General features: G+C 55.2%; 8 protein-coding genes across 8 annotated transcripts; 3 read left to right on the plus strand and 5 right to left on the minus strand.

Annotated features, from left to right (window-relative positions):
- Positions 1-798: 798 nt before the first annotated feature.
- Positions 799-1,662, plus strand: CkaCkLH20_01285 (uncharacterized protein; the record flags this gene model as incomplete). The annotated part of the gene is made up of 2 exons (XM_038884004.1): positions 799-1,153; positions 1,214-1,662. 2 exons carry the CDS (start codon positions 799-801, stop codon positions 1,660-1,662), a joined length of 804 nt encoding a protein of 267 aa, XP_038750596.1.
- A 265-nt stretch (positions 1,663-1,927) lies between these two features.
- On the minus strand, positions 1,928-3,184 carry CkaCkLH20_01286 (uncharacterized protein; the record flags this gene model as incomplete). The annotated part of the gene is made up of 3 exons (XM_038884005.1): positions 1,928-2,670; positions 2,730-3,053; positions 3,106-3,184. 3 exons carry the CDS (start codon positions 3,182-3,184, stop codon positions 1,928-1,930), a joined length of 1,146 nt encoding a protein of 381 aa, XP_038750597.1.
- A 732-nt stretch (positions 3,185-3,916) lies between these two features.
- Positions 3,917-5,243, plus strand: CkaCkLH20_01287 (phosphoserine aminotransferase; the record flags this gene model as incomplete). The annotated part of the gene is made up of 2 exons (XM_038884006.1): positions 3,917-4,818; positions 4,874-5,243. 2 exons carry the CDS (start codon positions 3,917-3,919, stop codon positions 5,241-5,243), a joined length of 1,272 nt encoding a protein of 423 aa, XP_038750598.1.
- Positions 5,244-6,809: 1,566 nt separating this feature from the next.
- CkaCkLH20_01288 (uncharacterized protein) lies at positions 6,810-8,185 on the minus strand (the record flags this gene model as incomplete). The annotated part of the gene is made up of 7 exons (XM_038884007.1): positions 6,810-7,030; positions 7,089-7,559; positions 7,610-7,699; positions 7,757-7,769; positions 7,818-7,845; positions 7,901-7,932; positions 7,985-8,185. 7 exons carry the CDS (start codon positions 8,183-8,185, stop codon positions 6,810-6,812), a joined length of 1,056 nt encoding a protein of 351 aa, XP_038750599.1.
- A 766-nt stretch (positions 8,186-8,951) lies between these two features.
- On the plus strand, positions 8,952-12,247 carry CkaCkLH20_01289 (Sec8 exocyst complex component specific domain-containing protein; the record flags this gene model as incomplete). The annotated part of the gene is made up of 2 exons (XM_038884008.1): positions 8,952-11,536; positions 11,599-12,247. The coding sequence occupies 2 exons, from the start codon at positions 8,952-8,954 to the stop codon at positions 12,245-12,247; spliced, it is 3,234 nt and encodes a 1,077-aa protein (XP_038750600.1).
- Positions 12,248-12,527: 280 nt separating this feature from the next.
- CkaCkLH20_01290 (WD domain-containing protein) lies at positions 12,528-14,030 on the minus strand (the record flags this gene model as incomplete). The annotated part of the gene is made up of 2 exons (XM_038884009.1): positions 12,528-13,858; positions 13,934-14,030. The coding sequence occupies 2 exons, from the start codon at positions 14,028-14,030 to the stop codon at positions 12,528-12,530; spliced, it is 1,428 nt and encodes a 475-aa protein (XP_038750601.1).
- A 573-nt stretch (positions 14,031-14,603) lies between these two features.
- Positions 14,604-17,166, minus strand: CkaCkLH20_01291 (uncharacterized protein; the record flags this gene model as incomplete). The annotated part of the gene is made up of 4 exons (XM_038884010.1): positions 14,604-15,373; positions 15,424-16,501; positions 16,556-16,968; positions 17,097-17,166. The coding sequence occupies 4 exons, from the start codon at positions 17,164-17,166 to the stop codon at positions 14,604-14,606; spliced, it is 2,331 nt and encodes a 776-aa protein (XP_038750602.1).
- Positions 17,167-18,532: 1,366 nt separating this feature from the next.
- Positions 18,533-19,994, minus strand: CkaCkLH20_01292 (glycogen synthase kinase; the record flags this gene model as incomplete). Its single annotated transcript, XM_038884011.1, has 6 exons — positions 18,533-18,666; positions 18,718-19,116; positions 19,175-19,523; positions 19,583-19,666; positions 19,719-19,891; positions 19,949-19,994. 6 exons carry the CDS (start codon positions 19,992-19,994, stop codon positions 18,533-18,535), a joined length of 1,185 nt encoding a protein of 394 aa, XP_038750603.1.
- Between the last annotated feature and the right edge of the window lie 7,581 nt (positions 19,995-27,575).

Consider the following 27,575-nt stretch of genomic DNA (forward strand, 5'->3'; position numbering starts at 1 on the left):
CCACATCCCTCTGCCTACCGTTATGCTGACATTTTCAAGTATCTGTTCTTTTTAACTTCATCGTTAAAAGGCTTCCACGGAAGCCAGCAAAATGAAGATCATTTTTGAAACCTCGGGGAGAGGTCACTCGAGCTTGCTCGACACCTCTTCCCACCGTGTCCCTGGTATCACACTGCCTCCAGGCGACGCAAAATTGTTGGTTTTCATTGGTTTCTCTGGCTTGCCCAGGGTTGTGAAGAAGACTGTCGAGAGAGCTGTTGAGCAGGAGGACTTTTGAAAGGTGTCGTGAAGTTTGCGGGTTGCTAAAACCAAGAAGAGAAGAAGCTTTCCCCTTTAGCACAATGGAGGAGAAGGGCATGAGGGAGTCTCAAATTCAGAGAAGGCGAGGAAGCTTTGGGTTGAAGCTGCAAGGAGGTTTCAAAAGATATCGTCGTCAGGAGCAGATCCCCTCTTCCCTCTCGACCAGAGCTCCTGGTGTTGAGAAACATCTGCGAGGTTGAATTGAACGTGAAGACACTCGAGTTTGCCGTGCAGTTGCTTCAGTGGAGCCAATGCAACTTGGATGCCGCCTGTCGGAGCTTTTCCAGGTTCCCCTGGCACTAAATTGAGTTGGCGCTGAGAGCTATCTAATTACTGTGTAAACGAACCACCTGTCTGTCAGTGCTTGACCCCAAATTTTCTTCAGCCTCAACGTGACGTCGTTGCACATTGTTCTCGTAGTGGCACTCCAGATCATCATTTCCCTGAGCACGCATTATACTTTTCCCTCCAGATAGGCACCCGTATCCACGCACGGAAATGGTTCGCGGACGCGAGAACCGACAGTGGGAGCAGCCCGACCGACGCAGCCGTGGTGGCGGCGGCGGCGGCGGACGAGACCGCGACAGCTACCGAGATCGCGACGGCAGGCGCGACGACCGCGATAGAAGAGGAGACGACCGCGACAGAAGATACAGATCCAGGTCCCGCGACAGACGCGACAGAGACCCGCGCCCCAGATCCAGAGACAGGCAGAGGGATCGTCCTCGCGACGACCGCGACGGCGGCAGACCTCCCAGGCGAGAAAGAGACAACGACCGGCGGAGGAGAGATGATGACCGCGGCGGCGAAGACAGACCACCTAGACGGCGCGATGAGGATGACGAAGTTCGTCGTAAGTTACTACTCAACCATCGGTATCTTCCTCTTCCGACGACTAACCACGTTTTGCCAGCACCGCGCGACAAGGACCGCAGACGATCAGCCTCCCCGCGCCGAAGCGGCAGCCCGCCACTCCCTCGCCGCGAAGACCGCTACACAGAGACCCTACCGACGCGCACGGTGGGAAAATCGAAGAAGGAGCAGCACACCATGTCCTTCAAGGTCGGACGCAACGACTCGCCGCAGGTCGACAGCGGACGCGATAGCGAGCGTAGCGACACCCCGATGACGGGACGGGACGATCGCGACGATCCAGACGACGAGGAGCCCGAGCCCGAAGTAGAGGGCGACGACCTCGCCGCTATGCAGGCTATGATGGGCTTCGGCGGGTTCGGCACGACGAAGGGACAGAAGATTGCGGGCAACAACGTCGGGGCCGTGAGGAAAGAGAAGAAGACCGAGTATCGCCAGTACATGAACCGACAGGGCGGATTTAACAGGCCACTCAGCCCGAGCCGGTAATTACGCATGTGGCACTTGATTAGATTCCACGCTTGATTTGGACGGCATAAGAATCGGGCCGTGGCCAAGGAAACGGAGAAGGAGCACAGCTTGAGGATTACGGCAAACGCCCGAACAGGGCTTCGACGATAGAGATGAGATTAATGGGCGTGGGTATGCTTCCCAGTTGTATTTTTCCTCCTAAGATACCTATAGATGACTGGTAATTGACATCATACCCAAAACGCTGAACCCGTTCAGATCTATTCAGACATGCTTCCGAAATCTACCCCGAGGCGATGGACGCTGGCGCGGGAGGTGTAGACTCCCTCCTCTTACCCTCCTTCGCCTCTGCCTTGAGCTCGCTGTCAAAGATGTCCACCGCAAGACTGGACTCCACAAAGTCCTCCAGCTCCTCGGTCACAGTCTTCAGCTTCTCCTTCACCGCGATGCTCCCCTCGAACCCGACAATGTGCCTCGCCGGAGGATTCTCGTGACCTCCAATAGCCGTCAAGGCATGTACGGTTTCCAATACCAAACGATCCGTGGCGCTCGACGGTAGCCTGGGATATCTCACAATAACCTCGGTGTCTAACGGCTCCATGGCAGTGTCGGGATTCATGTTGAGCACGTTGCCAAGCATGTCCCGGATACTCGGCGCCGGGTTGATCTCGGAGTCGTAGTAGGGGAGCTGCGGCGCGAAGATGATCTTGTTCGTAAGAGCCTGAATCTCCTTGTTCGGCTGGACGATGGTGACCTTGATGTTGAACGGGGCGATTTCGTATGCCAGCGAGTCGCAGAAGCCCTCGAGAGCCCAGATAGCAGACGTGTAGATGGGCATTCCTGGGGTCCCAATGTGCCCGCCCGTGCTGGAGAGTATGATGATGTGACCCGTGTGTTGTGAGCGGAGGAGAGGCAGGGCGGCCTTGATGAAGTTGACCTGCGAAAAGAAAAGGGTCTCAAACTGGTCGCGGACGAGATTCTGAGTAAGAGGATTCGTGGAAAGTTCCTCGACGCTTCCAACAACGGCTGTCTTTTTATCAGTATCAAGACGCCTCTTCCTCACAGCATCTCATGATCTCACTTACCGTCAGATTTGCAACACAACAAGATGTCTATCCTCCCAAATACCTGGACTGCCTCTGCTACAGCAGCACCGCATTGGCCCATGATACGTCCGTCGCAACGGATGCCGCGTATCCTGTCCTTCCATCCTTCGCGATCCTTACGGTTGCTCTTACATTCGTTGATGAGCTCTCTAAACTCGGCGCTGCGGTCTTCGTCCTCGATCTCATTCGGCGGCAGACATGCTACGACATAGTCGCCGTGACCCAACAGCAGGCGGATGAGTCTGATTATGAGCGGTGAGAGGGCTGTGGTCAGAAACCATGTCCTCGGTGAGTTGTGGGTAGCTTCGACGAATCAGCCAAGAATCAAGGGCGCTGTCTCCATTTGAGTACTCACGGAACGACGGCGCGGGAATGGTATTGGTGTGTTTGGCCGGCGTGGGCTCTGGTCCTTTGCGGTCCGTCATGTCCGGCATTGGTCGGAGTTGCTCTTTGAGGAAATGCGAGCCAATCAACCTTGCATCGCGGACGGCTGACCTTGAAAAGCGAGATAAACCAGATGCAGGACGGGATCTCTCGAGGATGGATGCGTGGGGATATGTAGGTAGGTCTTGGTCGTCGGGCGAGCATGCATTCAGTAGCGGGGGGTGGCCTCGAAACGACGGCAGAAGTCGAGGGATATTAATACTGCATCTTAATAAGAGCTTTGTTATTAGAGGCTGATACGGGCGATCTGATGTACAAGGGGGTCTTCGACGTGCCTTTAAGGTTGCAATCCCTGGTGCCGTCTGCAGTTCCTCGGTCTGGATGAGGGGAGAAAATGCATCCGTTCCAGCCCAAACCCCCCAAACCCCCAAACCCCCGCCCCCGAACGCCCTGTCTTCCGGATCTCAGAGCCCGAAAGGAGCCCCACCGCGGCGCGATTCCAGCGGCACCCCACGCTGCTGTCCGCTGTAATCTGGGGAACGACCCCTCCATCCAGTCACGTCACTTTTTGTTCCGACACCGGTGTCTCTTCCGCACTTTGGCGGGGTTGCGGTGTCTGGAATAGCGACTTTTTTTTCTGGCACCACTCCCCTCCGTGAGTCATTGTAAACCCATTGGATCCGACATAAAACGCTGCCAACGCTCCCGGATTGCTGTAAGACTGGACCGTTGATCTTCCGCCGTTACTCCTCGACCCAATTGAACACCAACAACCGCCCAAGATGCCTACCCGCGCCGACATCACCTACTTCGGCGCCGGCCCCGCGCTGCTGCCCACCGACGTCCTCGAGACGGCCGCCCAGGCACTGGTCGACTACAACGGCACCGGCCTTGGCATCGCCGAGCACTCCCACCGCAGCGAGATTGCGACCAAGGTCCTCGAGGAGGCCAAGGCCGACCTGACGACCTACCTCGACATCCCCTCCGACTACGAGATCCTATTCATGCAGGCCGGCGGCAGCGGCGAGTTCTCCGCGACGGTCTACAACTTCGTCGGCGCCTGGGTCGCTCGCCAGCGCGACGCCGTTCTCAAGCGCCTGGGCGCCACCGAGGACACCGATGAAGTCGTCGCCGAGCTGCGCAAGATCGTCGACGAGAAGCTTAAGCTCGACTACCTCGTCACCGGCGGCTGGTCGCAGAAGGCCAGCGCTGAGGCCGCGAGACTGCTCGGTCCCGAGTTCGTCAACGTCGCCGCCGACGCGCGCAAGGTCAACGACGGCAAGTTCGGCAAGATCCCCGACGAGAAGGACTGGAAGCTCAGCAAGGGCGCCGCCATGGTGTACTACTGCGACAACGAGACCGTCGACGGCGTTGAGTTCCCCGGTTTCCCTGCCTCGCTCGCCCCCAAGGACAACGGCGAGGGCCCGATCGTCGTGGCCGACATGTCCTCCAACATCCTCTCCCGCAGAGTCCCCGTCAAGAACTACAGCGCCATCTTCTTCGGCGCGCAGAAGAACCTCGGCCTCACGGGTGTGACCGTCGTCGTCATCAAGAAGAGCCTCCTCGCTGCGCAGCCCTCGCCCGCGCTGATGCGCAAACTCGGCCTCCCCATCAGCCCCATCGTTCTCTCCTACGAGACGATTGCCAAGAACAACTCGCTGTACAACACCTTGAGCATCTTTGAGTGAGTCATGAAACACCCAACCCCTTGTCATATGGGTCCATCTAACGGGCATTAGTGTCTACGTTGCCGGACAGGTTCTCAAGAAGCTGCTCCGCACTTTCCCTAACAAGGTCGACGGCCAGCAGGCCGTTGCCGACAAGAAGGCCTCGCTGATCTACGCCGCCCTCGAGGCGCACCCTAATGTCTACCGCATCGTCCCGGACAAGTCTGTCCGCTCGCGGATGAACATCTGCTTCCGCGTCACCAAGGGTGGGGACGTCGACGCTACCGAGAAGTCCTTCCTCAAGGAGGCCACAGCTCAGGGCCTGACTGGTCTCAAGGGCCACCGCAGCGTCGGCGGTATCCGCGCCAGCAACTACAACTCCATTCCCCTGGAGGGAGCGGAGAAGCTTGCTGCTTTCATCCAGTCCTTTGCCAAGGCTTAAATTTGTGTCGGAGACGGGAGACTTATGATACCATGTACAGGAGCGTTAAAAGGAGGGACAAAATAGGGTTCAAAAGCTATATGGGAACTTTTAGGGAGCATTGATATAATTCAACATTTTACTTCCACCGTTATCCCTTTGCCTAAAAAGCGTAAAGACTGTAAAGGGTTTCTTGAGGCTCCAGCTGTGTGATGTCCAGCGGAGAAAATTTTATATCTTATTCTCGCTTCAACCATGGTGAGAGTTGCGTTTGATTACTGTTATTATACAATGACTAGTGCTAAGTTCCTGGTTTTATTTTTATCGGCGTGGAAACCTTTGAGCCCAAGGGGCGAAAAAGGTTACCTGCTGTGTTTGATTATTTGGTAAAGCTCATGTTGACGGTTTAATACGTCCTGGAGCTCATTAGGGTTTGCGATTTCCGTGTTAAACTACACAGCGAAGTTGGTTCACCAATCACCCAGGTTTCTCCTAAAGGTACATGTCTTTTCAAGGACTATATAAGGGTTCAGATTTCCCGGTCATCCAGAATCATTGTCAGTATTTGTTCGGAGAGGCGGATCCCATCAATACACACCATCTACCTTCGATCATCAACTATCACTGTCATTATTCAATCATAAAAACCACCAGTCACATCAACCGTACCCATCACCCTCCGGCAACATGAACCCCGAAGCCCCGTGTTTCGTGCCCGCTACGTCGGTCACAGAGGTTAACGACTTTTCTCATGGGGATCCCCCGTACTACAATTCGAACATGGCTACCGCGATGGCCATATATCCCTCCAGCAACTTGAATCCCGAAGCCCCGTGTTTCATACCTACTGAGTTGACGGAAGTTGACCAGAGAGGTTAACGAGGCATCTCATGGACATCTCTCCCACTTCAACAAACAACATAAACAACAAGGCTACCGCAGCTGCCTGGGATTCTCCCAGCAGCCCCGTGTCTCGTGCCTTCTAAGTTGACCAGCGAGGTTGACTAGGTCCATCATGGACATCTACCACATTGCAAGAACAATATGGCTACCGCAACTGCCAGGGGACCCGCTGCCAGCTGCCGCAAACTAGGTCCTGGCTGCCGTAGCTAGCGACCGCTCTGCTGCATGTCTTCACTCCGAGCTGCCTCAAGAAGGAACTGGTTGGATATAGATTGACGTATCCAGATATTCAAGTAAGCATCACTCAAAATTGAGAAGTAATCAAGTCTTCAAAGAACGAATTGGACGAATCTAACCTGGCTTATCAGTCAGATACGTACTTACCCGACTTTCTGAACACCTTTGACGGAAAGATCTTAGGCCGGCTGCGCGGAAAAGAAGAAGCTTGGGCTGAAATGAGAAACACGAAACGCAGTGTAGGAGGATGATATGAGCAGTATCATTACTTAGAACACTAGCTCACTATGTGAGTCAGGTCATCATATGGGTTTCCATGTTGTCCTACTCATGCGCCCATGGTCAAGAATTCGCATACCAAGTCCTCATCCTGGTCCTTATGGCCCGCCTGCATATTGCTGCCTACTAACATGATATCGAGAACATGGAAAGTTCGCACATTGTATGCTATGCTTCTGGCACCGATTCTGGCACCGATTCTGGCTCTGGCTCCGGCTCCGGCTCTGGCGCCGTGCTCTTCATCGCCAACTTGATTCTCCAGTTGATAAAATCGTCCGTCAAGATCTGTCCATGTCCAGCCTCCTCGACTCTGAAGACCTCAATCTCAGGGCTTCCGGGCTGCCTGCGTATTCTCCATACACCGTCATCGTTGATGGTCTGACGAAGCCCTATAATCTAGTCAGCACCTCACCTCTTTTACCATCGCGACAACAACACAAAACTCACAAACGAGGAACTCTGCCGCAAAGTTGACGCACATATCCCCATTCCACGCCGCGTTCCCCCGTCTCTCCACCGTGTCCGGGATCTTCTCCGTCTCGATCTCCTCGACGCTGGTAAGCAGCCCGCGGTTATTTCTAAATCCAACGATGATCTTGGGCACGCCCAGCAGGAAACTCTGGATCCAGAACTTCATCAGCTTGCGGTGGAAGTTTCCCACGTCCCGGTCGTCGCGGATCGACAGGCTCGTCTTGAGCTCGACCCAGTTCGTTGGCGCCCCCTGCTTCGCGGGCTTGGAGTCCCAGACGGCGTCGACTTCGCCACCGATGCAGATGACGGTTTGACCAATGCCCGTTCGGACGACGGAGCAGTACTGGGCCTTGTTGTTCACGATTTCGTTGGGGCGGTTCTCAATGTAGTCGCGAGGCGTGTCGCCCCAGGGGGCAGGTAGTGTTGCGAGGGTTTCGAATTTGTAGCCTTGGGAAGGTGAGTATATGCTGCCGAAGCACTAGAATCGTAATACGCACCCCAAAACTGCATCACTTCGGGCGGAATGGGGCCTCGGCGTTGCTGCGCGTTCTGCTTCTGCTGCGAAGCAACTTTGTACTCGTGGTTCTCTTCAATGAAACTGCTCTTATGTCAATTTTCATGATGCCACATAGAGATGTTGACACCATACATGCAATCCTGAGTCCGGTCAGCTCAGTCGATGTTTACTGGGGCTTGGTTGCGCACTTGGTACAGGGTGGCATTCATCTCGAAGCTACAAGAGAAGTCAGTCTCTGGTCGAATGACATATTTGTAAGATGCGAACTAACCCGTCGCGATCTTCGAAAGGCGAGCCCATAATCTGATGAACGCTTAGTGAAATTGAGACTTGGAAACTGAGGTGGGTTTCCTACCTTCGTCATCATGCCGCGCCATGTCACAATCTGGGCATCTATCTTCTGTCCAGTCTCTTCTTCATGAGCCTTAATGGTCTTTAGAAGAGCTACAAGGTGCTCGGGCTTGGAGTCATCGTGTTTGATGAAGGTGTCATAGCCATCCGACAGATCGACTCCGAGTACTGGTGGGTAGTAATATCTCAATGAAGAGTCGCCCAGATGAAACTCGTGGTTGTCGTCGTATGAGAAGCATGCAAATTCCTATTAGATAATTAGATGATGATGACATATAAATTGCAGCGACGGCAGGAGTTTGAGGCTTTGGAGCGTTACGCGCAATATAGTTCACTCACTTTTGGCCGTTTGACAGGCTGGCTAGTGCCATAAAAGCGCCCAATGGGTTGAATAGGGAACTGCGTTGACGACATGACGCAAAACCCCAGCGAGTAGTCTGCCTCAAATATTATGATCGTCCTCTACACTCAGTTTGACAGGTCTCTCATTGCCAAGCGGGTATGGATTAAGTATTGGTGACTATTCCGGTCTCACCGTCGGTGTCGGGATCGGGAGTTGTTTAAGGAGTATTGCGGCGCGTTCACGCGGCAGGCGGGGCACGGCGGGATGGCGAGCCATCCGGGGCGGTGGGGAACTGACCACAACCGCTGCAATGAGCCACTAAGAGCCCTGGATGAGCTCCAGACAACGCTGAAACGTGCAGTTGGATGGCTGGGCTGGGAGCACCCGAGCCCCTAGCTGCAGCTAAGGTATGCCAGCCTGCATCTCGAATCCCACGTAGGTATCGACTCAACAACGACTTCGACATTTTTGATCTGCATTTAGAGATACCCCAACCACGGCGACCGAGGCGACGAAGCCAGCGCCAACTTACCTGTATAGACTCCCACTCTCTTCGACTCCGACTCCCGCGATGCGATTCTCTCCCTTCACGACCGTCTAAAGCATCCTATCTACCTCCTCCCTCACGATGTCGAACCGGTACGGCGGAGCCTACCGCAACGGCAATGGCTATGGCAACTTCGGTCGACGTGAAGAGGATTACGATCCTTACGGCGATGGCTACAGCGGCGGCGACAGAGACAGAGACAGAGAAAGAGACAGGGACAGAGGCGACCGATACGCCGTCGGCTCCCCGCCGATGAACTCATACTCCCGATCCCCGCCAACCATGCGGAACCCAGGGCCACCTCCCATGCGCAGCCGCGAGCGAGTTCAAGAGACCAACGCCGAGCGACAAATAGTACAGGTCCTCGAGCATATCAAGCAAGACTGGCCGGCCATGTGTCAGACCGACTGCGTCCCCGTGCAGCTCGCCCTCCAGCTCCTCGATACCAGCTCTGTCGGCCGCGCACACGATTACCGCAAGTTCCAGCAGACGCACACGTACCTCCAAGACTCCCTCAAGGGCATCGTCCACGAGCATCACCAAGGATTCAACAGCTCTATCGGCACATTCCACAAGATCCAGGGTAGCATTCAGGCGTCGCAGAAGAAGGTGCGCACACTCAAGGACTCGCTCTTGACGTCCAAGGTCAGCTTGTGCACGTCGGACCCGGAGCTTAAGAAACTCTCGGCCGCCTCGCAGGCTTATGACGAACTGCTCACGACACTGAATGAGCTGGAAGAGTTGAGATTGGTGCCGGATCAGCTGGAGGCGAGGATCTCTGAGAAGAGATTCCTGAGTGCTGTGGAGGTTCTGCAGAATGCGCTACGGAAGCTGCGCAAACCAGAATTGGATGATATCGGTGCCTTGAGTGATCTCAGGGGATACCTGGCCAACCAAGATACGGCGCTCATGGATATTCTAGTGGAGGAGCTTCACGAGCATTTATATCTGAAGTCGCCGTACTGTCAAGAGAGGTGGCAGAATCTTGCCAAGACGCAAGGAGCCTCTAAGGAGGGCAACTATGAGGCAATCACGATCGCGCCTTTTCATCAGATCTTGGACTCTATGGACTTTGAAGGGAAGGCAGCTGAGGACCCGGCTAAGAACCCAGAAGCCGACACGTTCTCCTATGTTACGCTGTTGGTTGAGGCCTTGAACAAGCTGGGAAGGCTGGAGACGGCCGTAGATACCCTCAAGCAGAGGCTGCCCGTCGAGCTCTTCACCATTGTGAACGAGACTCTCAACGAAGTTGATCAGCGTCACCCAAGCTCACTCAGAGGCGGCTCTGCCAATACCCAGGGGCTGCATATCTACGGCAACAGGGAGACACAGATGAGAGCTGATGTGATTTACGACCTTCTGTGGACGCTCTTCGGCAAGTTCGAAGCCATTGCAGAGGGACACCGCGTCTTCCACGAATCCATCAAGGCACTTATCCGGAGAGAAGGCGCTGGAAACAACAGCGCCTTGCTTGGGAGCTTCAAGGAGCTTTGGAATCTGTACCAAAACGAGATTCGTTCCTTGCTACACAACTATGTTACGACAGATGCCGATGTCTATCAGTTCAACTCATCACCAAAGCCCGGCGCCAACATCAACGGCAAGAAAGACGCTGCCAGGGAACACTTGTTCAAGTTTGCTGAAGGTGATCCTAAGGCTGTGGATATGACGACGGAATATGAAGCCCTCGAGGGCATCATCCGCGCTGCTGTTCCTGGCCTGACAGATACCTCCCGCAAGGGCGCGGACAAGAAGCGGCCAGCGTTGGAAGCTAACACTAAGAGGGTCACGGCAACGGGTTGGGAGAACAAGCAGACGCAGGGCACCTACAAATCTCTCGTCGAGCCAAGTGTTTTCAACATGAGTCTGCTCCTCCCGCCTACACTCGTCTTCCTACAAAGGTTAAAGATGATTGTTCCTCCCGGCTCAGATCTCGCCACGAGCACTCTGACGTCGTTCCTGGATAACTTCCTGGTCAACGTCTTCCAACCGCAGCTGGACGAGACGCTGGGCAAGCTGAGCGACACCATCTTTGGCGAAGTCGACTCGTTCCTCCAGGACCAGGAGTGGACGCAGGTCGCCAGACGGCCCGTTTTCAAGGGCACCACGGCTTTCTTCGCCGTCGTGACCGCCTTCTGCCGCATGCTGGGCACCATCCCCCACGACCAGGCCCTCAGCACTCTGATCATCACCCAGATGATGAGGTACTACGACCGCTGCTTCGAATGGTACAAGTCCCTCGTTAGCAAAACTCAGGCGCAGACTGGCGAGCCCGCCAAGCTCCGCATGTCTGCCGCCATGGCCCTGGAGGAAGGCGATGTCCACGAGACCATGAAGCAGCTCTGGACCTCCGACACCCTCGAGCGTGACCTCCTCGACAAGGAGGTCGGCCTGCTCATCGTCCAGACCAACGAGAAACGCATGGAGCTCGCGGACATCATCACGGACAAGGACACAATTTCCTCACTGTGTCTCCTGTACACCAGCATGAAGTGGCTCGCCGTCAAGATCTCGGGTCTGCGTCACATCACCCGCAACGAGTCGGACTCCTCCCGGCCGCACCTCAACAGGGGCTCCAGCAAGCGCTGGACCCTCATGAACGACCCCAGCAAGGCCACCAACGAAGAGGGCCCGGTGTACCTCCCAATGACGCAGGAAACAGTTCAGTACGTTCTCTCCCCAGCCCCCCTTACCCACTCACCCAAACAACCTTGCTAACAACAAACAGAGCCTTTGACGGCATAGTCTCCTCCTTCGAAGAACTGGCCGGCACAGCCCTCCTGACGCTGCACATGGAAATCCGCACCGAGATAATCTACTCCCTCCGCACCGCCCTCTCCCCGGACAAGGCCCCCTACCTCCTCGACCAGGAAGTCACCGAACCGGACCCCCAGATCCTCACCCTCAACTCGGACCTCGTCCTCTACGACGAGACCATCACGAAGTACCTCCGCGCCAAGGAGACGGCCTTCATCCGCACCGGCCTCGGCCTCCTCATCAACGGCTACCTCGTCACCAACGCCGCCTTCGTCTCCCCCATGAACGCAAAGGGCTGCGGCCGCATGCAGCTCAACATCCTCGTCCTCCAGCAGAACCTCAAGAACGTCGAGGAGGGCGTCGACCTCGCCCGCGCCAGCAACTACTTCGCCCTCTTCGACAAGGGGCCCGACGCCATCGTCGACAAGGCCCGCGAGGACAAGGACAAGGACGAGCACGCCGACCAGAGCGACACCTTCACCTACGAGGAGCTCAGGACCCTGCTCGAGCTGTGCTTCAGCGAGCAGCTCGCGAACCCGGAGCGGGGGATCGCCAGCGCCGCCAAGAGGCAGATGGCCGACAAGATGCTGGGTCTCAGCGAGTACATGTGGCAGAGCTGAGAGAGGGCAGGCTCAATGTCTTGGATGTGTGTGTGTGTGCGCGCGCGGGGGTAATGAGGATTTTCCGGTTCTTGGCGAGGAGTTTTACGGATGGGTTGTTACCTACATCAGAGAGGCATGGACCACGAACAGTTGCTTGTCAAATTTTTGGGGGGGTATTATTCTTTGTAGTCTATAGCTTTTTTTCAATGCCAAACTTTTCCCAACCACATGTACACACACGAAACCTATTTCCTACTATTCTCTACTCCTCCGACACTTCCATCATACGCGCGATCCCTCACGAGGAGACGAGATCCCTCCCCCTGTTGATCTGCACCTTCTTGTCCTCACCACCGCTGACGATACCCCACGTCTTGTCCCACGCCAGACCGAACACCTTGGCGCCCTCGCCGCCCATGGGCACCTTCTTGCCCTTGAGGGACTCCCTGGCGATGGTGTAGACGGCCTCGCTGACGCTGCCGCCGCCCTCGTCCTTGGTGGCGGGCCTGACGCTGCGCAGGTCCCAGATCTTGACGGTGCCGTCGTGGGAGGCGGAGGCCAGGCTGTGCTCGTTGTCCGGGGAGGGGGCGAGGGCGGAGACCATGTTGGCGTGGCCGCGGAGGGTGAGGACGGAGGTGGCGTTGGCGTTGGCGCGGGGGTCGAGGAGGGTGACGTGGCGGGCGGCGGAGCCGGCGGCGACGAGGGAGGAGGCGGGCATCGGGGCGAGGCAGAGGAGGGGGTGCATGGTGGTGAGGGTGGAGACGACGGCGCCGTTTGTGAGGTCGAGGGTGCGGAGGGTGTGGTCCGTCGAGGCCGAGTAGGCGACGGTGGGGTCTGTCGGGTGGAAGGCGACGGCGGTGGCGGAGGCGCCGTCGTGGGCGTTGATGAGGGCCTTGGCGCCGCGCTGGGGGACGGAGACGGAGGAGCCGGAGGAGGTCTTTGCGCGCTTGGCGGGGACGTCCTCAGCGTCGAGCTCGGGGGAGTCCTTCTTGGAGGCGGCCCAGAGGCCGACGCGGCCGTCGGCGGAGGCGGTGAGGATGCGCTTGGAGGGGCCGTGGACGGCGAGGGAGTTGATCATCTTCTTGTGGCCGTGGAGTTCGAGGGTGGGCTTGAGCTCGCCGGAGAAGCGGTCTGCGGACTCGGTGTACTTCCAGACGAGGACCTTCTGGTCGAGGCCGACGGAGGCGATCTGGGTCGAGGAGAGGAACTTTGCGCCGGTGAGGAGCTTGGAGTGGCCTCCGGCGCGAGCGGAGGCGGAGGTGGCGAGGCACTGGCCGGAGCCGTCCCAGACGCGAACGAGGCCGTCGTAGGAGGCGGAGAGGATGCGGTCCTGGCCCTGAGGGAGGGCGGCGGCGGACCAGATGCCGGCGGGGGAGGTGGCGGAGAGGATGTCGACGGCGGAGACCCAGTCGTCGTGCTCGAAGGAGGCCTCGTAGACGGGGGGCAGCAGGGAGCGGACGTACTGCAGAGTGATTGTGGATTCGAGGGAGAGGCCGTTGGACTGAAGGTATTCTTCGAGGGTCGTGCGGAGGAAGGTTCCGTTGACGAGGAAGTCGAGGGGTACCGGGGACGAGGTGTTGAGCATCGACTCCGAGTTCAATATCCTGGACAGGCCATATCGTTTGATGTCTGTTGGGGCGAGGCGTTAGCTTTGTTTTGTTGCCCAGCCAGCCATTGGGACCTGAAGAGGTTTCGAGTGTTTACCTGCTGGAACGATGAGTTGCCTCTTGCTCTCGTCGAGCTGGAGGTCATCATGCGTCGTCGTGAAGTTGACCTTCACCTGGGCCACCGAGGACTCCATTTTTGGCGATTGGCACCGAGATGCCTAGAATTGTGTGAGAATTTTCGAGAGTTGGCTGCTGACACAGATCGAAGTCGGGCGATTTTCGAGCAGCTTCTACTAGAAGAAGCGGGTTTGTGCAGTTCTCGGGCGTTCGTCGCTTGTCAGTTGGCAGAGGATTAGAGAGTGTCGGGAAGCGTTCCCGTCTAAATTTTTTTTCCAAGATGGCCGTCAGCCTTGCAGAAATCTTTAACCCCGCTGTAATGCGACCGCCCAATCAATGGTGCAGCGCAAAAGGGGACCGCCGCTAGGCTGAACAGTGCCCCGCAGCTAGCGCCAGGGGGTGTTGAAGCGAGGACTGGGATCGTGGTAAGGTATTTCCACATCATGAGCCCAGAGACAAGCAGTCATCGGAAGTCCAGTATAGGTTGCAAATGTGATGAAATAATGTGCTGTATCATGTATAAATCTTATCCTCCTATAGCCGCAACTTTGGCTTGGTCCACTGCAACCAATGAACCTTTTTGAGTAATTATACAAGTTGCAAAGCTCTTGCTTTGCAAATCATCAAGATCGATTGTCGAAGGCCATCGATCAAGAGCCGTCAGCAGAAGGCGACTGCTTCTTGGAAGCCTCCAGAATAAAAGCCTCCTCGATGGCGGCTCTGCGTCGGAATGTCCTAAGCCATCGCTCACCCCACCGGCGAAGAAGCGCATCACGCTGGCCAGCGCCGTCCATGCCCTCCATCATCTCGTCCTTGCTGCCGGACGCCCAGCTGACCAAGGCATCCTCCATCGCCTTGAAGAGGTCGCGCATAGCCTTGACTTCCCGCTCCTTGGCCTCTTCATCCGCCCCAGCCTCCGTCAACAGTTGTCTGACGCGCCCCGTGACCTTGGCCACCGTTCCAAACACCAGCTCGAAGACGTGGGTTTGGGCCAGGGAGTCGCCTGAGGATTGTCCGCTGACGTGGCTGCTGCCAACCAGTGCCCACTGGATGACTGAAATAGGCAACAGGATCGAGTAGTTCAAGAGCTTCTCTACGATTGAGATCGCCACGCCAGGTTGGGCAGCCCAGTAAGACATGACTGCGGTTATGATTTGGGCCTTAGCCGCCTCAGACGCCGCACCCACATCAAGAAGTCGATCCTTCGTTCGCTCGATACAGGCTAGAACGTGACTGAGGGACTTGGATCCAACCCAGCAGACGGCAGTGACGAAAACATCAGTGCTGGCCACCAAGGGGTCAAGGTCGCGTTCTATCGCAAGCGAGTGAATCCTCTCGATGATTGGCTGAAACTCCTCGTCTGCCGCTTTGCGTCTCAGCAGGGCGGCGATTTCGCGACCCTCGTCTGCAAATGGAGTGCCTGTGCTGTTGGTTAGATTTGAACTACGAGATCGGAGCTTAAATACTCACTGTCGTCGTTGAACTTGAAATCGGGGACGTCTTTTTCCTTGTCCGGGCCGATCAGGGACTGATATGGCTCAGGGAGTGTTCCCTTGATGCGCTGAGCAAAGCTCAGTCTGATCTCCTTGTCAAGAGCTCCGATGATGAATGCCTTCTGAGGATGAACATCGGGGAGGAAAACGTCATCAACCCATTCCGACCACTTCCATGTGAAGCCGAAGTTGCTCAAGTGGTGCGAGAACCAGTCGACAAATCTCTGCGAGAGCTCAAGATCCAGTCTGCTAGAGTTGCGGTACATGTGACGAATAGCACGACCTAAGCTGGGCGCGATGGCTGCAGGCGCTATTTTGCAGGCTTCTGTAAGAACGGAGTGGTAGTACACGAGCTTGTGCTCGGGGGTGGGAAGCTGGAAGAGCTGCGAGAACACAGCATCGACAGCTACGTCCTCGGGCTTCCATGACGACTTGCCGGAATCCATTTCTCGCAGCCTATCGAACGGAGTGGCGCGCTTTACAAAAGTGGTGTCAGAGAAATAGCAGTCCAAGTCGATGAGGTAGCGCGCGGTAACGTTGCGGTTGAAATCTAGAATGTTAATCGTATCGACCAGTCCATCGCGAATCAACGACGCAGCAATGTCCGTGACCGGAGGTACCGACTCGACGTCCTGAGAGCTGTAGACCGAGAAATACACCTCGGGAAAGAGGGGTCGGGGGCCGGCGATGATTTTCTCAGGGACCGTAATGGTTGGCAGGTTGTGCTTTGCAGCGTTGTCGAGCTTCTCCTGAGCTTCGATCTCTTCCAACGGCAGCTTCCAGGGTCTGGGAAGGCAAGAAAGCTCCCAGTTGTTGGCGGCTTCGGTTTGCAATTGTTTCTGCAGCAGGGCAATCACGCTCATGGAGCCTGTCGTTTCGTCCTTCGCTTCCGGGAGGTATGGGTCGATCAATGCCTGCAGTGCATGGGGTTCGGATGCGATGATATCGGTCTTGTCCATCAGGTCGGCAGCCTTCTGTTGCCACTGACCAGGCGCTGCTGCCATGATGTAGGGGATCGTAAGGAGAATGATCTTGACCAATTCTGTACCGATGGTCTGCGGAACGTCAGTACACGATTTGGCATGATATGGAGATAACAGAAGACCTACGTCATCAGAGCTTGCGGTCTGCAAATCCACAGCACGGTTGAAAAGCTCCTCCAAGACGGGGAATATGCCCTCGTCGTCGAGGCAGCTCTGCAAGCAAGCCAGAAGCTTGAGGTACAGCTTGACATCCCTCCATTGCCCAGCTTCAATCTTCTCCTGAGTCGCAGCGCTCAGCTTGGCCAGGATCTCGTCGACGATCTCACCCTTCAGCGTGTTCACCAAGAGGATGACTCCCGCAACGAAGGGAGTCTTGAGAGGTTGTTCCAAAGCAAGCTGAAGAACGAGACTGACGAAGCTTTCGCGCAGCTCCGTATCTTCAGCATTGTCAGCAACGACGTGGGCAATGCTCTGGACTTCCTCGTGCCATCGTCGGAGGGGAGACTCGGCAAGCGACAGAAGCTGTCGGCGAACCCTGACTGGAAGAGGTGCGGAATCGATTCTTCGGCGCTGCTGTCGGTGGTCGTGGTCATCATCATCTGTCATCGCCAGAAGGCAGTTTGTGAGCTGCTGCTGAAACAAAACTGGGGGCGGGAGCAAGCTGTACCTCGATTCCTTCTCTTCCTGTTGTTGTAACCACCACCGCCATGATGGCGTCTTCGGTCGTAATCGCCCATCGCGATTGAGGGTAGGTGAATTGACTAGTTGATATTGTCGAAAGCTGGTCTTTGGTTTGTTGGAAACGAAAGTCAGGCTTCCCGTATAACCTCAGCCTTGAAATGGGATCCACGTCAAAAAGTTACAGAGGGAAGGCGCGAGCTCCCCCCTGCTAGCTGAATTGTCGCGCGTCAATTGGATCCATTCAATGTCACCCTTCGCGCGGTGTTGCCTGAGGCAGAAAGTTTGGCCCATTCACGTTCGCAAGGGTAACATTGGCCCCTGCCCCCCAATTACCTCACCAACTTACGGCACCTCAGTGAGGTCCACGGAGCTGAAGTTCTGAACATGCCCGGACAGCGCCTTCCTGCTAAGGCTGTGTACCGTTACGTCGCGAAAGCATACGCATTGGCGTCGTGGCCAGCTCATCCGAACACCAAACAAAAGGATCTCCCCTATCTTTATGCACGGGCAGGGTCACAGGTCTCGGAAAGGTAGAGCAATTGCCTTGCATTGATCCTGCTTGGCCACTCCGAGCCAGTTCATAACGACAGCAACAGTCTTTCCCAAAGTCTGAGCAAAGTAGCCAGTCCCATTCCTTTTAATTGACCTTGGCTCGCCATCGTTGCGGTGCCATGAGTAAACAGAAAGCTGAAATCTTTTCCTTGGAATCATGCCTAAAACCAATCCAGACCTTCCGCCCGCTACTCCCGACAGACGGGAGAGGGCTTCCCGACCCTCTCGGCCTCCCTCCAACAACAACGAGAGGGTCCCAAACCTACGACAGTATGTCCTCCACACATGTACCGATTGCTGACAAGCAAGGGGGCCTCGCCGGACCGTAGTAAGTGATGAAATGACGAAAAAAGGGTAGGCCGGACCGTCCAGACAATCGCCGGCCGTAGCATGAGTAGCGTTTTTTCTGCGTAACATAAGAGAAAAACAAAGTGAGAGCCATCTCGGGTCATGCACCAACACTTGGTCTAGAACGCCGTCTCCTGCGGAAATGCAGCAATGCAGCCTCCCATAAACATGGTGAGCGACATGATGCACAACCCGTAGACATGCCTCGATGGGCCAACCTTTGCCTTCCCTGATTTCTCTGCAATCGCGGGAGCCACTGCTTCCTAAAGCCCTAGGCACCTTCGCATGTTCTCGCCAGCGAATATGTGCCCTTCACGGGCGATCGACGCAGCCAGCTTCTAGTCGTCATCCCACATTCAGCATCTAGTCATCACTTGATCCGCGCTCGAAGAGGTCGGTGCCCCTGCAGTCCATGCATAAACTCGATTTCATCATGCGCTGGTCGAACGGTAGGTTTGCGGCCGAGAAAAGTCGGGAACGATCCACGAGTGCGCTGAGTCCCTGGATATGACCTCGGCTTGCTCAGTCCAATTTGGCTATCATATCTGCCTTCGGAATTGGAGTGAAATTGTCGATGTCCAATCCTCCGCGGGCCAAAATGGGTTTGATGTGAGCAGGTACCAGCTGATGGTTCAAGTTGGGTGCGATGGAAAGTTCTGTTCAAAGGTTAGAGGCAGCTCGTGTAGTGCAGTAGGAGAATAACGAACCATGACGAGTGAAGTCGAACAGTGGGGGCAAATCCCGAATCTCACCACTCTGGTGCCGCGAGTCAGGCAACCTGGTGTTGGGGTCTCTGAGCTCGTCAAAGAAGGGGTGAACCATGGCTTCGACGGCGGCTTGTCTCTCGGTGGGGGTGTATTCGAGAAGACGAGCGATCAGGTCGATAGCGTTCGCATCCGCCTTCCTGAAGACCTTAGCAAAAGGATGAGGCTTAATCTGCGGGAACTTGTGTTCCATGTAGTTCGGGTTCATCGTGCGAATTTGCTCCCGTGTCGGCGTGCCCAGAACCTTGATGATTTCCACCAATTGATCAATGCCTGATTCTCCTGGGAAGAGGGGCTGTCCAAGCATCAGTTCTGCCATGACGCATCCGGTCGACCAGACGTCTGTCAAAAGATGTTAGCTGCGGTCGACTTAGAGTCCATCCAAGGCCAGCGGACATACCAATCTTGGTCGTATAGTTGGTAGCACCGAAGATCAATTCCGGGGCACGGTAGTATCGTGAGCAAATGTACGACACGTTCGGCTCGTTCTCTACCAGAATCTTTGCGCTGCCAAAATCGCAGAGTTTGAGAATGCCTGATGTAGGGTCGAGGAGGAGGTTCTGAGGCTTGATATCACGATGGCAAATGCCTTGAGAGTGGATGTACGCGAGAGCTCTGAAGAGCTGGTAGATGTAGAGCTTGACCTCCAGAATGGGCATCGTGGTCTTCATCTTGTTGAAGAAGCGCGATGCGCGGTAGACGGTCTCGGGCACGAATTCCTGCACGAGATTGAGGTAGACCTCATCTTTCTGTATCGGGTCGGGTCAGTTGTGTGTTGCGTGTGCAAAAGTCCCAGGGGAATCCTCACGCGTTCTCCATTGGAGTAGTAGAAAGCCTTCAACTGCACGATGTTGGGGTGACGGACGATGCGCATGATCTGAAGTTCACGGTTCTGCAACGAGTGTTAGTGGGTGGCTCCGACACAATCCATCAATCAGCCGCACCTTGAATCTCTTGTCCTGGAGAACGCGCTTGATAGCCGCATCCTCTCCTGACGGCGAGAGCTTTGTCTGGAAGACGACGCCGAAGGAACCGTTGCCCACGATCTTGCATTGCGTGTACTGCAAATCTCTCGTCTCTCCGGTGATTCCATCTTGCACCTTCTCGCGAATAACCTCTACGCGCGGATTAGCATGGCGATGTCTGGGCAGTAACGGGTCTGGTCGCAGCTTACCTCCCATCCTGAGAGTGTTGAAGGCGGCGGGGCGATTCTGCGCCATGGCTCGGAGGGTGTTGTCAGCACGGCGAGAGCCCTGCTATTGATGGCCGACGTTGGGCGAATTGAGGTCGAGTGTGGTGAGGGGTAACAGATCCGAGACTCGATGGCGGGCCGTGATGGGCAGCAGGGAACGATAGCTGTGTTTCGCTGACGTGGAGTTCGTGCAAGGGTGATTGCACGAAATTCAGACTGGTAGTCGACGAATCAATTGCTCCTTTTTCGAAAACCGGAAGAGAAGAGCAGGTATGATCGCGAAAAGGGCTGGAAGCGAGGACGGCACCGACAGCGGGTTTGACTCGAGACTCGACTCAGTGTTTCCAGGGACGAGAAATCAGAGGTTGTTTCGAGAAGTGCGTGCAACCTTTAGGTAGCTAACGGCGCTCATTAGCAGGTCGAATGGAAAGAGAAGAAGAAACAGAATGATGTTGTAGGAACGGCGAAACAATCTTTGGTGGTGGACGGAGCGGAAATGGGTTGCGGGTGTGTCGTGCGACGAGCAATGATGGACGAGGATGACAGACGAGGGGTGCGGGGCGGGAAGTAATTTGACAGGGAGAGGATGAAAAGTGGCAGGGCAGGGGAATATGAATGATGGCGACGATGCAAGACGAGTGGTGGCAAGTCGAAGAGTAAGGAGCAAAAGCGATGGGACGGGAGGGAAAGGTATGGGCAAGGTTGCTCGCTAGGTGGCAGCAGGACAGACAAGACAGGCCAGGACTGGACAGACGAGGATTCGGAGAGGTAGACTCGTAGAGGGACAGGTAGGTAGACAGACAGACAGACGGACAGAGAGAGAGGCCAAGCCAGTACTGAACGGGACAGAAAACGGGAGGGGGTGTAGGAGTGGTATATGCTGGTAGATGCGCTATGCATGCAGTACTGTGCTTGTACACTGCAGTGAGGTGATTTTTGGCTCAGGCAAAGGGAACGGGCAGCGGGAAAGGCAAATGCAATGGGAAAGGGAAAAAAAGACTGTCTGTCAGGTACGTGCAGTGCAGCCAGACGGAAGACTCTGGTAGCGCGAGGCAACTACTAACAGATACCCGTGGACCTTAGCTCGCCCAACTCAGCCCAGCAGCACGCGGGAAGCAGAAGCAGAAGCAGGTCACAGCAGCGCGAGCAAGACCACTTTCTCGTGTGTAAATGAAGTCGAGTGGTGACGACGGGCCGAGAGACAGGGCAAGGTACAGTGCAGTTGCAGAAACATGAGGCGCGATGGGCTGTGGGCTGCGGATGAACTTGTCTGTACGGTGCAATCGGGGGGGTGTATGGTTCTGTGGTGTGGGAAGGGGGGAATGTGGTGATGACGGCACAGCACGTTGCTGAGGGGCAGGCTTGGGCCGGGCTCAAGGATCGTGATGTTCTGCCTTGCCTTGTGCGACACAACGGGGGTCCAGAGGGAAAGGAGGTTGGGATTTTGGATTTGAAAGGCAGGAAATTCCGACTCACAAAATGGATGGCAATTGTCTACAGAGGCAGAATGCCGGTATGGAACGACGAGAAGAGCTTCGTTATGTTGCTTGCCGGGTCGGGCAGCTGTGGTGAATGGTGGTGGCTACAAGGTATGTACGAAAAGCAGCTACGAAACTGGAACGTTTCTCAGGAGCGGAGGAATGGATTCGAGGGTATTCGATCGAGTCGAGTCGTTCGAACGGGTCTGTACTTGGAAATCGCAAAGTTCGAGTTCGTTGGCGGTAACGATGGCAAGCGGATGCCGTTTGGGCGAGGGCGAGGGCGAGGACGATGCACGTCAAGTGACGAACGTGTGGTGGTGAAGTCGGGGTGCTGAGAGTTGAGGTAGGTAAGGTTAGGTAGGAAGAAAGAGGATGTTGTCACGCCGTTTGGATGCTCGAGGTGGGTAAGGTTGGGTGGGTTGGTTCCATAGGTTGGTGGGAGAAGGAACCAAGGTGGTAGTGGATTATCGAGGTAGGCGGGCAGGGTTGGTAATACCAAGCAAGGTAAAGGCAGGCGGTACTCCGTACACTAGGTAGGTACCTTACCAGGTAGGCACGAAGTCCACAGGAAGGCAGGTCGAGGATCCCGTTGAGGTCGAAGCCCAGCTCAGGTCAGGTCAGGTAAGGCACGTAGGTATCTTGGCGTACCTAGGTAGAGAAGTACCTATTGAGGTACCTCGAAATGAGGGGCAGCCCAGGGTGCGCGTGGTGCTGCTGTTCTTTTTGAGGCCTCGCGGACCACACGGCAGGGCAGACTAGCGCGCGCAGCTGGGCGAGGAATGACGGAGTGCGTCCCAACTTCTAGTGATGGAGCCAGGGGTGGTGGTGGTGGAGGAGAAGGAGGAAATGAAGAGTAGAGGTAGCGGATGAGATAAAATGAAGAAAAAAATGAACAAGTAAGGACTATCACAGCAGTTTCTCGCTGGAGTTGAGTTGCTAATATTACTGTTATGATAAATCGAGTTCCTGACTGGAAACTCTTCACTACCTAGGTACCTATTAGAAACACTAGCAATTGATGCTTGAAGACGGAGCGGATTAGCTCTAGGTGTCCTTTCCTTGTCTCTCACTCTGCTCCTTGTTCACTTCCTACATGTCAGGACGGAAGAGACGCTGCGATGGAACAGTGATGTCGGTGTGCATTCAAATAGATACGGCAAAGCTAAGGTGAGAGGTGACGAGGTGCCGCAAGGTGAAGTCTTAAATTATGAAGTTACAGCACTCAGGCTGGAGGCGTAGCAGTCGGCTCGGCACTGTTGTCGCGCGAAGCAACACCAATTGCACAGACAGACAGACCCCCGCGACGGTAAATTGTATGTGTATATCATGCAATCGACAGCACTCTGAGGGTGTTGAGAGCAATGTGCACGCAAATGGGGACGCGAGAGGCGAGAGGCGCAACTGAGGCTCAGAGTCCTAAGACCCAAAGTCAAGGTCGAGGTCCAGCGAGGTGAGAGGCTGGGTCAAGTCCAACTCAGGCAGTCTCTAAGGTACTTCAGTTGCAGATGCAAACGTAGCACTCGATACACGACGGCTAATATCAATATCAAATCGCCGGAAGCTGCCTGTTGAAGACGGCAAGGCGGGATGAAGAAGAGAGAACAAGTGAAGTCGTACATGTAGGCACTTCACTATGGAGAGAACTCAAGTGAAGTCGAGTCAAGACAAGGGAAGGGCGGACGTTTTTTTCCTAACTCGACCAAGTATCCGTACCATAGGTACCTCAGTAAGCAAGTTGGACGAACAAGCAAAACTCCTAGTCGTAAAGAAGTCAGAACTCACAACCACAGGTAAGCAGTCTGGTCCCAGTCAGAGTCCAAAAAGCTAATGAGAATACAGCACTATGTGACATAAGAGGTCAGACTGCGGGAGCACGTTAGCCTTTCGTTGTCGCCGCTCTAGACAAGGACCCGCTGCACCGGGCGTGCTCATGTGCTCTTTTTGAGACGGGGACGCAGGCGCTAAAACTCGGCAAGCGGAAGTCAAAACCCAATGACCGCTCGTGCTTGTCTCGTTGCCATTCAGCTACCAAGAACCTAGTCAGAAGTACCTCCAACTTGGCTGCAGTTTTCCGACCGAATGAATACCTTACCTTAGAACCCTACCTTAACTTCGAGATGGGAAAGTTCGTGGGGAAGGCGAGGAAGAGTTCATTACATATGCACCTATCTTCCGCAGCTACGTGCTTGGTGCCTTATTCTGAGGAAAGTACCTAGGTAGTCTAAGTGAGGCATCGTGCTTTCTCTTCTGGTATTATAAATGGAAGCAAGAGGAAAGAGCCACCTGGTTGTTAAGGGGAGGTGGACATGAACAGCCCGGGAAGGAGCCTTACCTCAGGGAGGCTCTTCCTTGCCCTGACTGCCTGCTCATTCTACTTCACTACTTCCTTCCCAGACTCAAGAGGACATCCCACGTGCACCTCTTGGATAGATATCACGTGGCATCTATCTACCTTACCTCAGCCTGTCTGCCTCTTGTTCCTCCTATGTCTTTTCTGTATCGATTGTGTCCGCCTTGTTGCGTTAATACTGTCTGAGACTTCGACGTTCTCCCTCCCATCTCTCTTCGAGTTTTCATCCCACGTACGGTACCTTGGGCTAGGACGGCCCGTATCCACCTCGACACATCCAGCTTCCTCCCATTCGCCAGGGTACAGTCGAGTACTTTTGGCCTGCTGACCTGCTAGGTCTTCCCATGCGTACCGGCCCGGTACACGAGCCAAGGGGCTCAAGCCAGCCCAGGGCATCAAGGCATGCGCTAACCAAAAGTCCAATGCGCCTTGAGCCCTGAGCCGGCCTACAGAGCGACCCCCGATTCTGCAGGGTCCAACGAGTTCATTCTCCTACCCGATCGTTGCAGCGTTCCTCGTTGACTTGAACATAGACAACTCCGGCTGAGCCGCCTCGTTCGCCCGTCTTCTCTTCAAAGTTTTCTTAGCCTCCTGGTTGCATCCATTGGGCAATCACAGAGCAAATCCTCAAGACGCATATTCAGGATTGCCTTGCCGCTGCTTGCCAGGCCATCCCCAGACCAGAGAACAACGTATTCCCCGGACCGGAGAACCAAGGCACTGTCAGAACAGCCGCAGGCGACAGGGTTGGCTATCGCCACCTCCGACAACCGATTGAAGTCCTACATCTGCAGACTCGAGATCAATTCAAAGACGTCGCTTGTCATTCATTTCGATTTTTTCATATCGTCTCTTTGCATCCCAAACCGAATGAGATTCATCACAGCTGGCGAGTGCTGGCTGCGCGTTGGTCAGGCTTCAGCTGGGTCACCCGAACACCCTCTTTCGACGACGTTTAGCCCATGTTGAACTCGCAGCCGTTCGTCACACGGGGATTCGCGATCGTTGAGTCCGGGTTCTGCTTGCTCCTGTCCTATCTCTGCAAGGACAGTAGTTGAACAGCAACACTTTGGGAACCAAGGCAACAACAGTTGGGGATCAAGACACATCAACTCTGACGAACAGCTGCAGCTCCCCTGGTCGCTGCTTGCTAATTATTTGGACAAGAATGTTAGATACTTCGTTTCTTCTTACAATGGGATTCGCCCGCAGGACACCTCCTGCACTGGGATGGAGTCGCACACAGCGGCAGCCAGCTGGTTTCTGGCATCCTTCGGACGGTGTTGCAATGCGTGAGCAGGGATATGCTCTTTGGTTTAAACGTCGCCTGCAGCCCGGAGACGGGGGGTGACGGCCAGAGCTGGTGTTGGTGCGGTGCTGGTCAGAGCTCCTTCAACCTTGGCCTTCTCACGTCTTGGTCCCTCCGTAATCCGGAAGACCAGGCCGGTGGGGGAGAGGAGGGGAATTGAGCAATCGCATCTTGTCTCAATGGAATTGAGCCAGGCTCTTCTCGCAATCTGCCGTTTTTTTCAGCACTCGTCAACTGGAGACGTGCAGTTGGTCCTCCCAGAGTGTCAGGCACCATCCTCAACCCCGCCAAAAAGACTCGAGAAAAATCCTATGACGACGTGCCTATGTGTGGAGGAAACGAGCAAGTGCGGGGCATCGAGTCTGGGAGGAGTCAGCGTCTCGTTGAGGAGGGGCGGAGAGAGAGGGGAGGTGGACCCCGCCGCTTGGTGTTCAGTGTTTCTCCATGGCGACAAGTACCGCAGTAAGAAACGACCATTTCTGTCTCAAGAGCCAAGTGGTGATGCAAGCGCAGTACTAATCCTGTCAACTGAAGCGTACGGAAGAGCCAAGTGGAGTCCAAGGGGACACTGAAATGATACAGCGACCGACAGAACGAACAAATCCGCCGTTGATTACTACCGTCAAGAAGTGTAGTCATTTGCGTGGCCACGCATTGGCTAGCTCAATTGAGTTGGGTAGACTAACTGCTCACTCAACGCTATCTGGTGCCTGAGTATCTACGATCTGCTGTTTCTGTTTCTCATTAACCATCCGAGCAGGCTTTCTCTCACTAAAGTTGGTATCAAGAACATATTTCTGAGTATGCAACGGTTGTTCCTCCGAAGTTGGAGGCTTCTACGTCATGTACAGTCCAAGCTCCTGCTTCCGTTTGGCGCTTGGTTTCAATAGAACGTGCACCCAAACCTTGCAGCAGCAGCGGCAGCAGCAGCAATCAGCATGGGCTGAGCCGCATTGCTTTTAGGAACTTTCTCAAGAAACATCAACTGTGTGACGAGGCTCAATGTCTTAACTTGAAGCTCCATGTCTCTCCTGATACCACAGTTGCGGTGTTATGGACCTGGGTTCTCGTCATGTTCCTGGCGAACTCCCTTACGAGGTTACCATAACGGGATTGACCAGGTCCACCGAGCGGCCGTCCTATTGGAACGTCAAGGGAAGAAGGAAACTTGAAGGGCGAGACTGAGAGCCCAAAGAGAGAGTATTACCTAAGCCCAAAGCATGTGACATGCTGCGCCGTAACCAGCGGCGAGGTGTCATCCAATGGCAAGGCCCAGGCCGTCATCGAGAAGGGGTGCAGAACTGGGCTCAGACTTGAGGTTGGGGCTATGGGGAGCGCCTGTGGGCTGAGTGGACTGGCATCCGCTGGGCAGGTGGGACATTGAATTGTTAACAAAGGTACCTGTCTTTTTCTGGATACAAACAGGTCTCATGACCTCCTCATGCGACGCTAATGACAGATTTTAGGTTCACCTGGGCCACCAGAGGTCAGCAGCATCTGATCATTTTTTTGTCGTCCGTCCTGGGCCTGCTGGCGCCTATACTTGTCTCCTTTTTTTCATTGCCAGCATCCGGCCTTTTCCAACAAGCGAGAGACCGCGGTGAAATATATTGGCTACCCGGAAACGAGGCCTGCGTCTAGACCGGCCGGTGCGCCATCGCTCAAAACAACCAGGAACTCGAATCCTGGGCTAGCATTTGCCTTGCCTTGTCCGCTGTTCTGAGGGGCATCGTCAAGCGCAGAAGGATCGACGACGACTGCAAAGACAGCTGCAATTGCGCAAGCTGCGGTGCGATGCAATGGTCAACGTCGTGCCAGGTTCATCTCTGAGGCATTTCGTGTCTCCAGCTTTCCTGCTCTTCGAAAGATTCAGGCAAGATCTGCTACCACCGCAGAGATCCATTCGTCAACTTTCTTCGTCATCGTACGCGCAGCCCTCAAACCAGCGCCGTCACTACCCAGTACCACCACTACCCACCACCGGCGAACCCCCGCCGTCCCGGCACCCAATTTGCAACCGGTGCCTTGTCTGTGCCGAAGTGAAACCTCCGATGGGGGCGGCGTGGGAGTTGCGTACTGCGAGCTCTCATTCAGCCTTCGTCAATTCATCACAGCCGACGCCCTTTTCTCTTCAGCGGTCAAATACCTTTTCTTGCTGAGCTCATCCGGCCCCCTGGCCTGAGGTCATCCCACGGCCATCGCGAAGCAGGACAAGCAACCCCGGCCTTTCGCTGCCACGCCGCACCTTGTGCCACCGTTTGCTTGCTTTGGATGGCATGAAGCTTCTTATTGAGCGTTGTGGGCTACGTTCTACGGCTCCTGACTAATCGGGGGCTTCTCAGTCGCTGCTGGCGAATGTCCGCCCCCTGCGTTATTCTTCTTCTTCCTCTTGACCTGGATTGGCCCGTCAGGTCTCTCTGCGACTTCTGTCAATGATGCCGCTGTCACGGTGCGGTATTAACTTGCAGC

Source organism: Colletotrichum karsti, assembly GCF_011947395.1.
Source record: "Colletotrichum karsti strain CkLH20 chromosome Unknown Scaffold3, whole genome shotgun sequence".
Taxonomy (NCBI): domain Eukaryota; kingdom Fungi; phylum Ascomycota; class Sordariomycetes; order Glomerellales; family Glomerellaceae; genus Colletotrichum; species Colletotrichum karsti.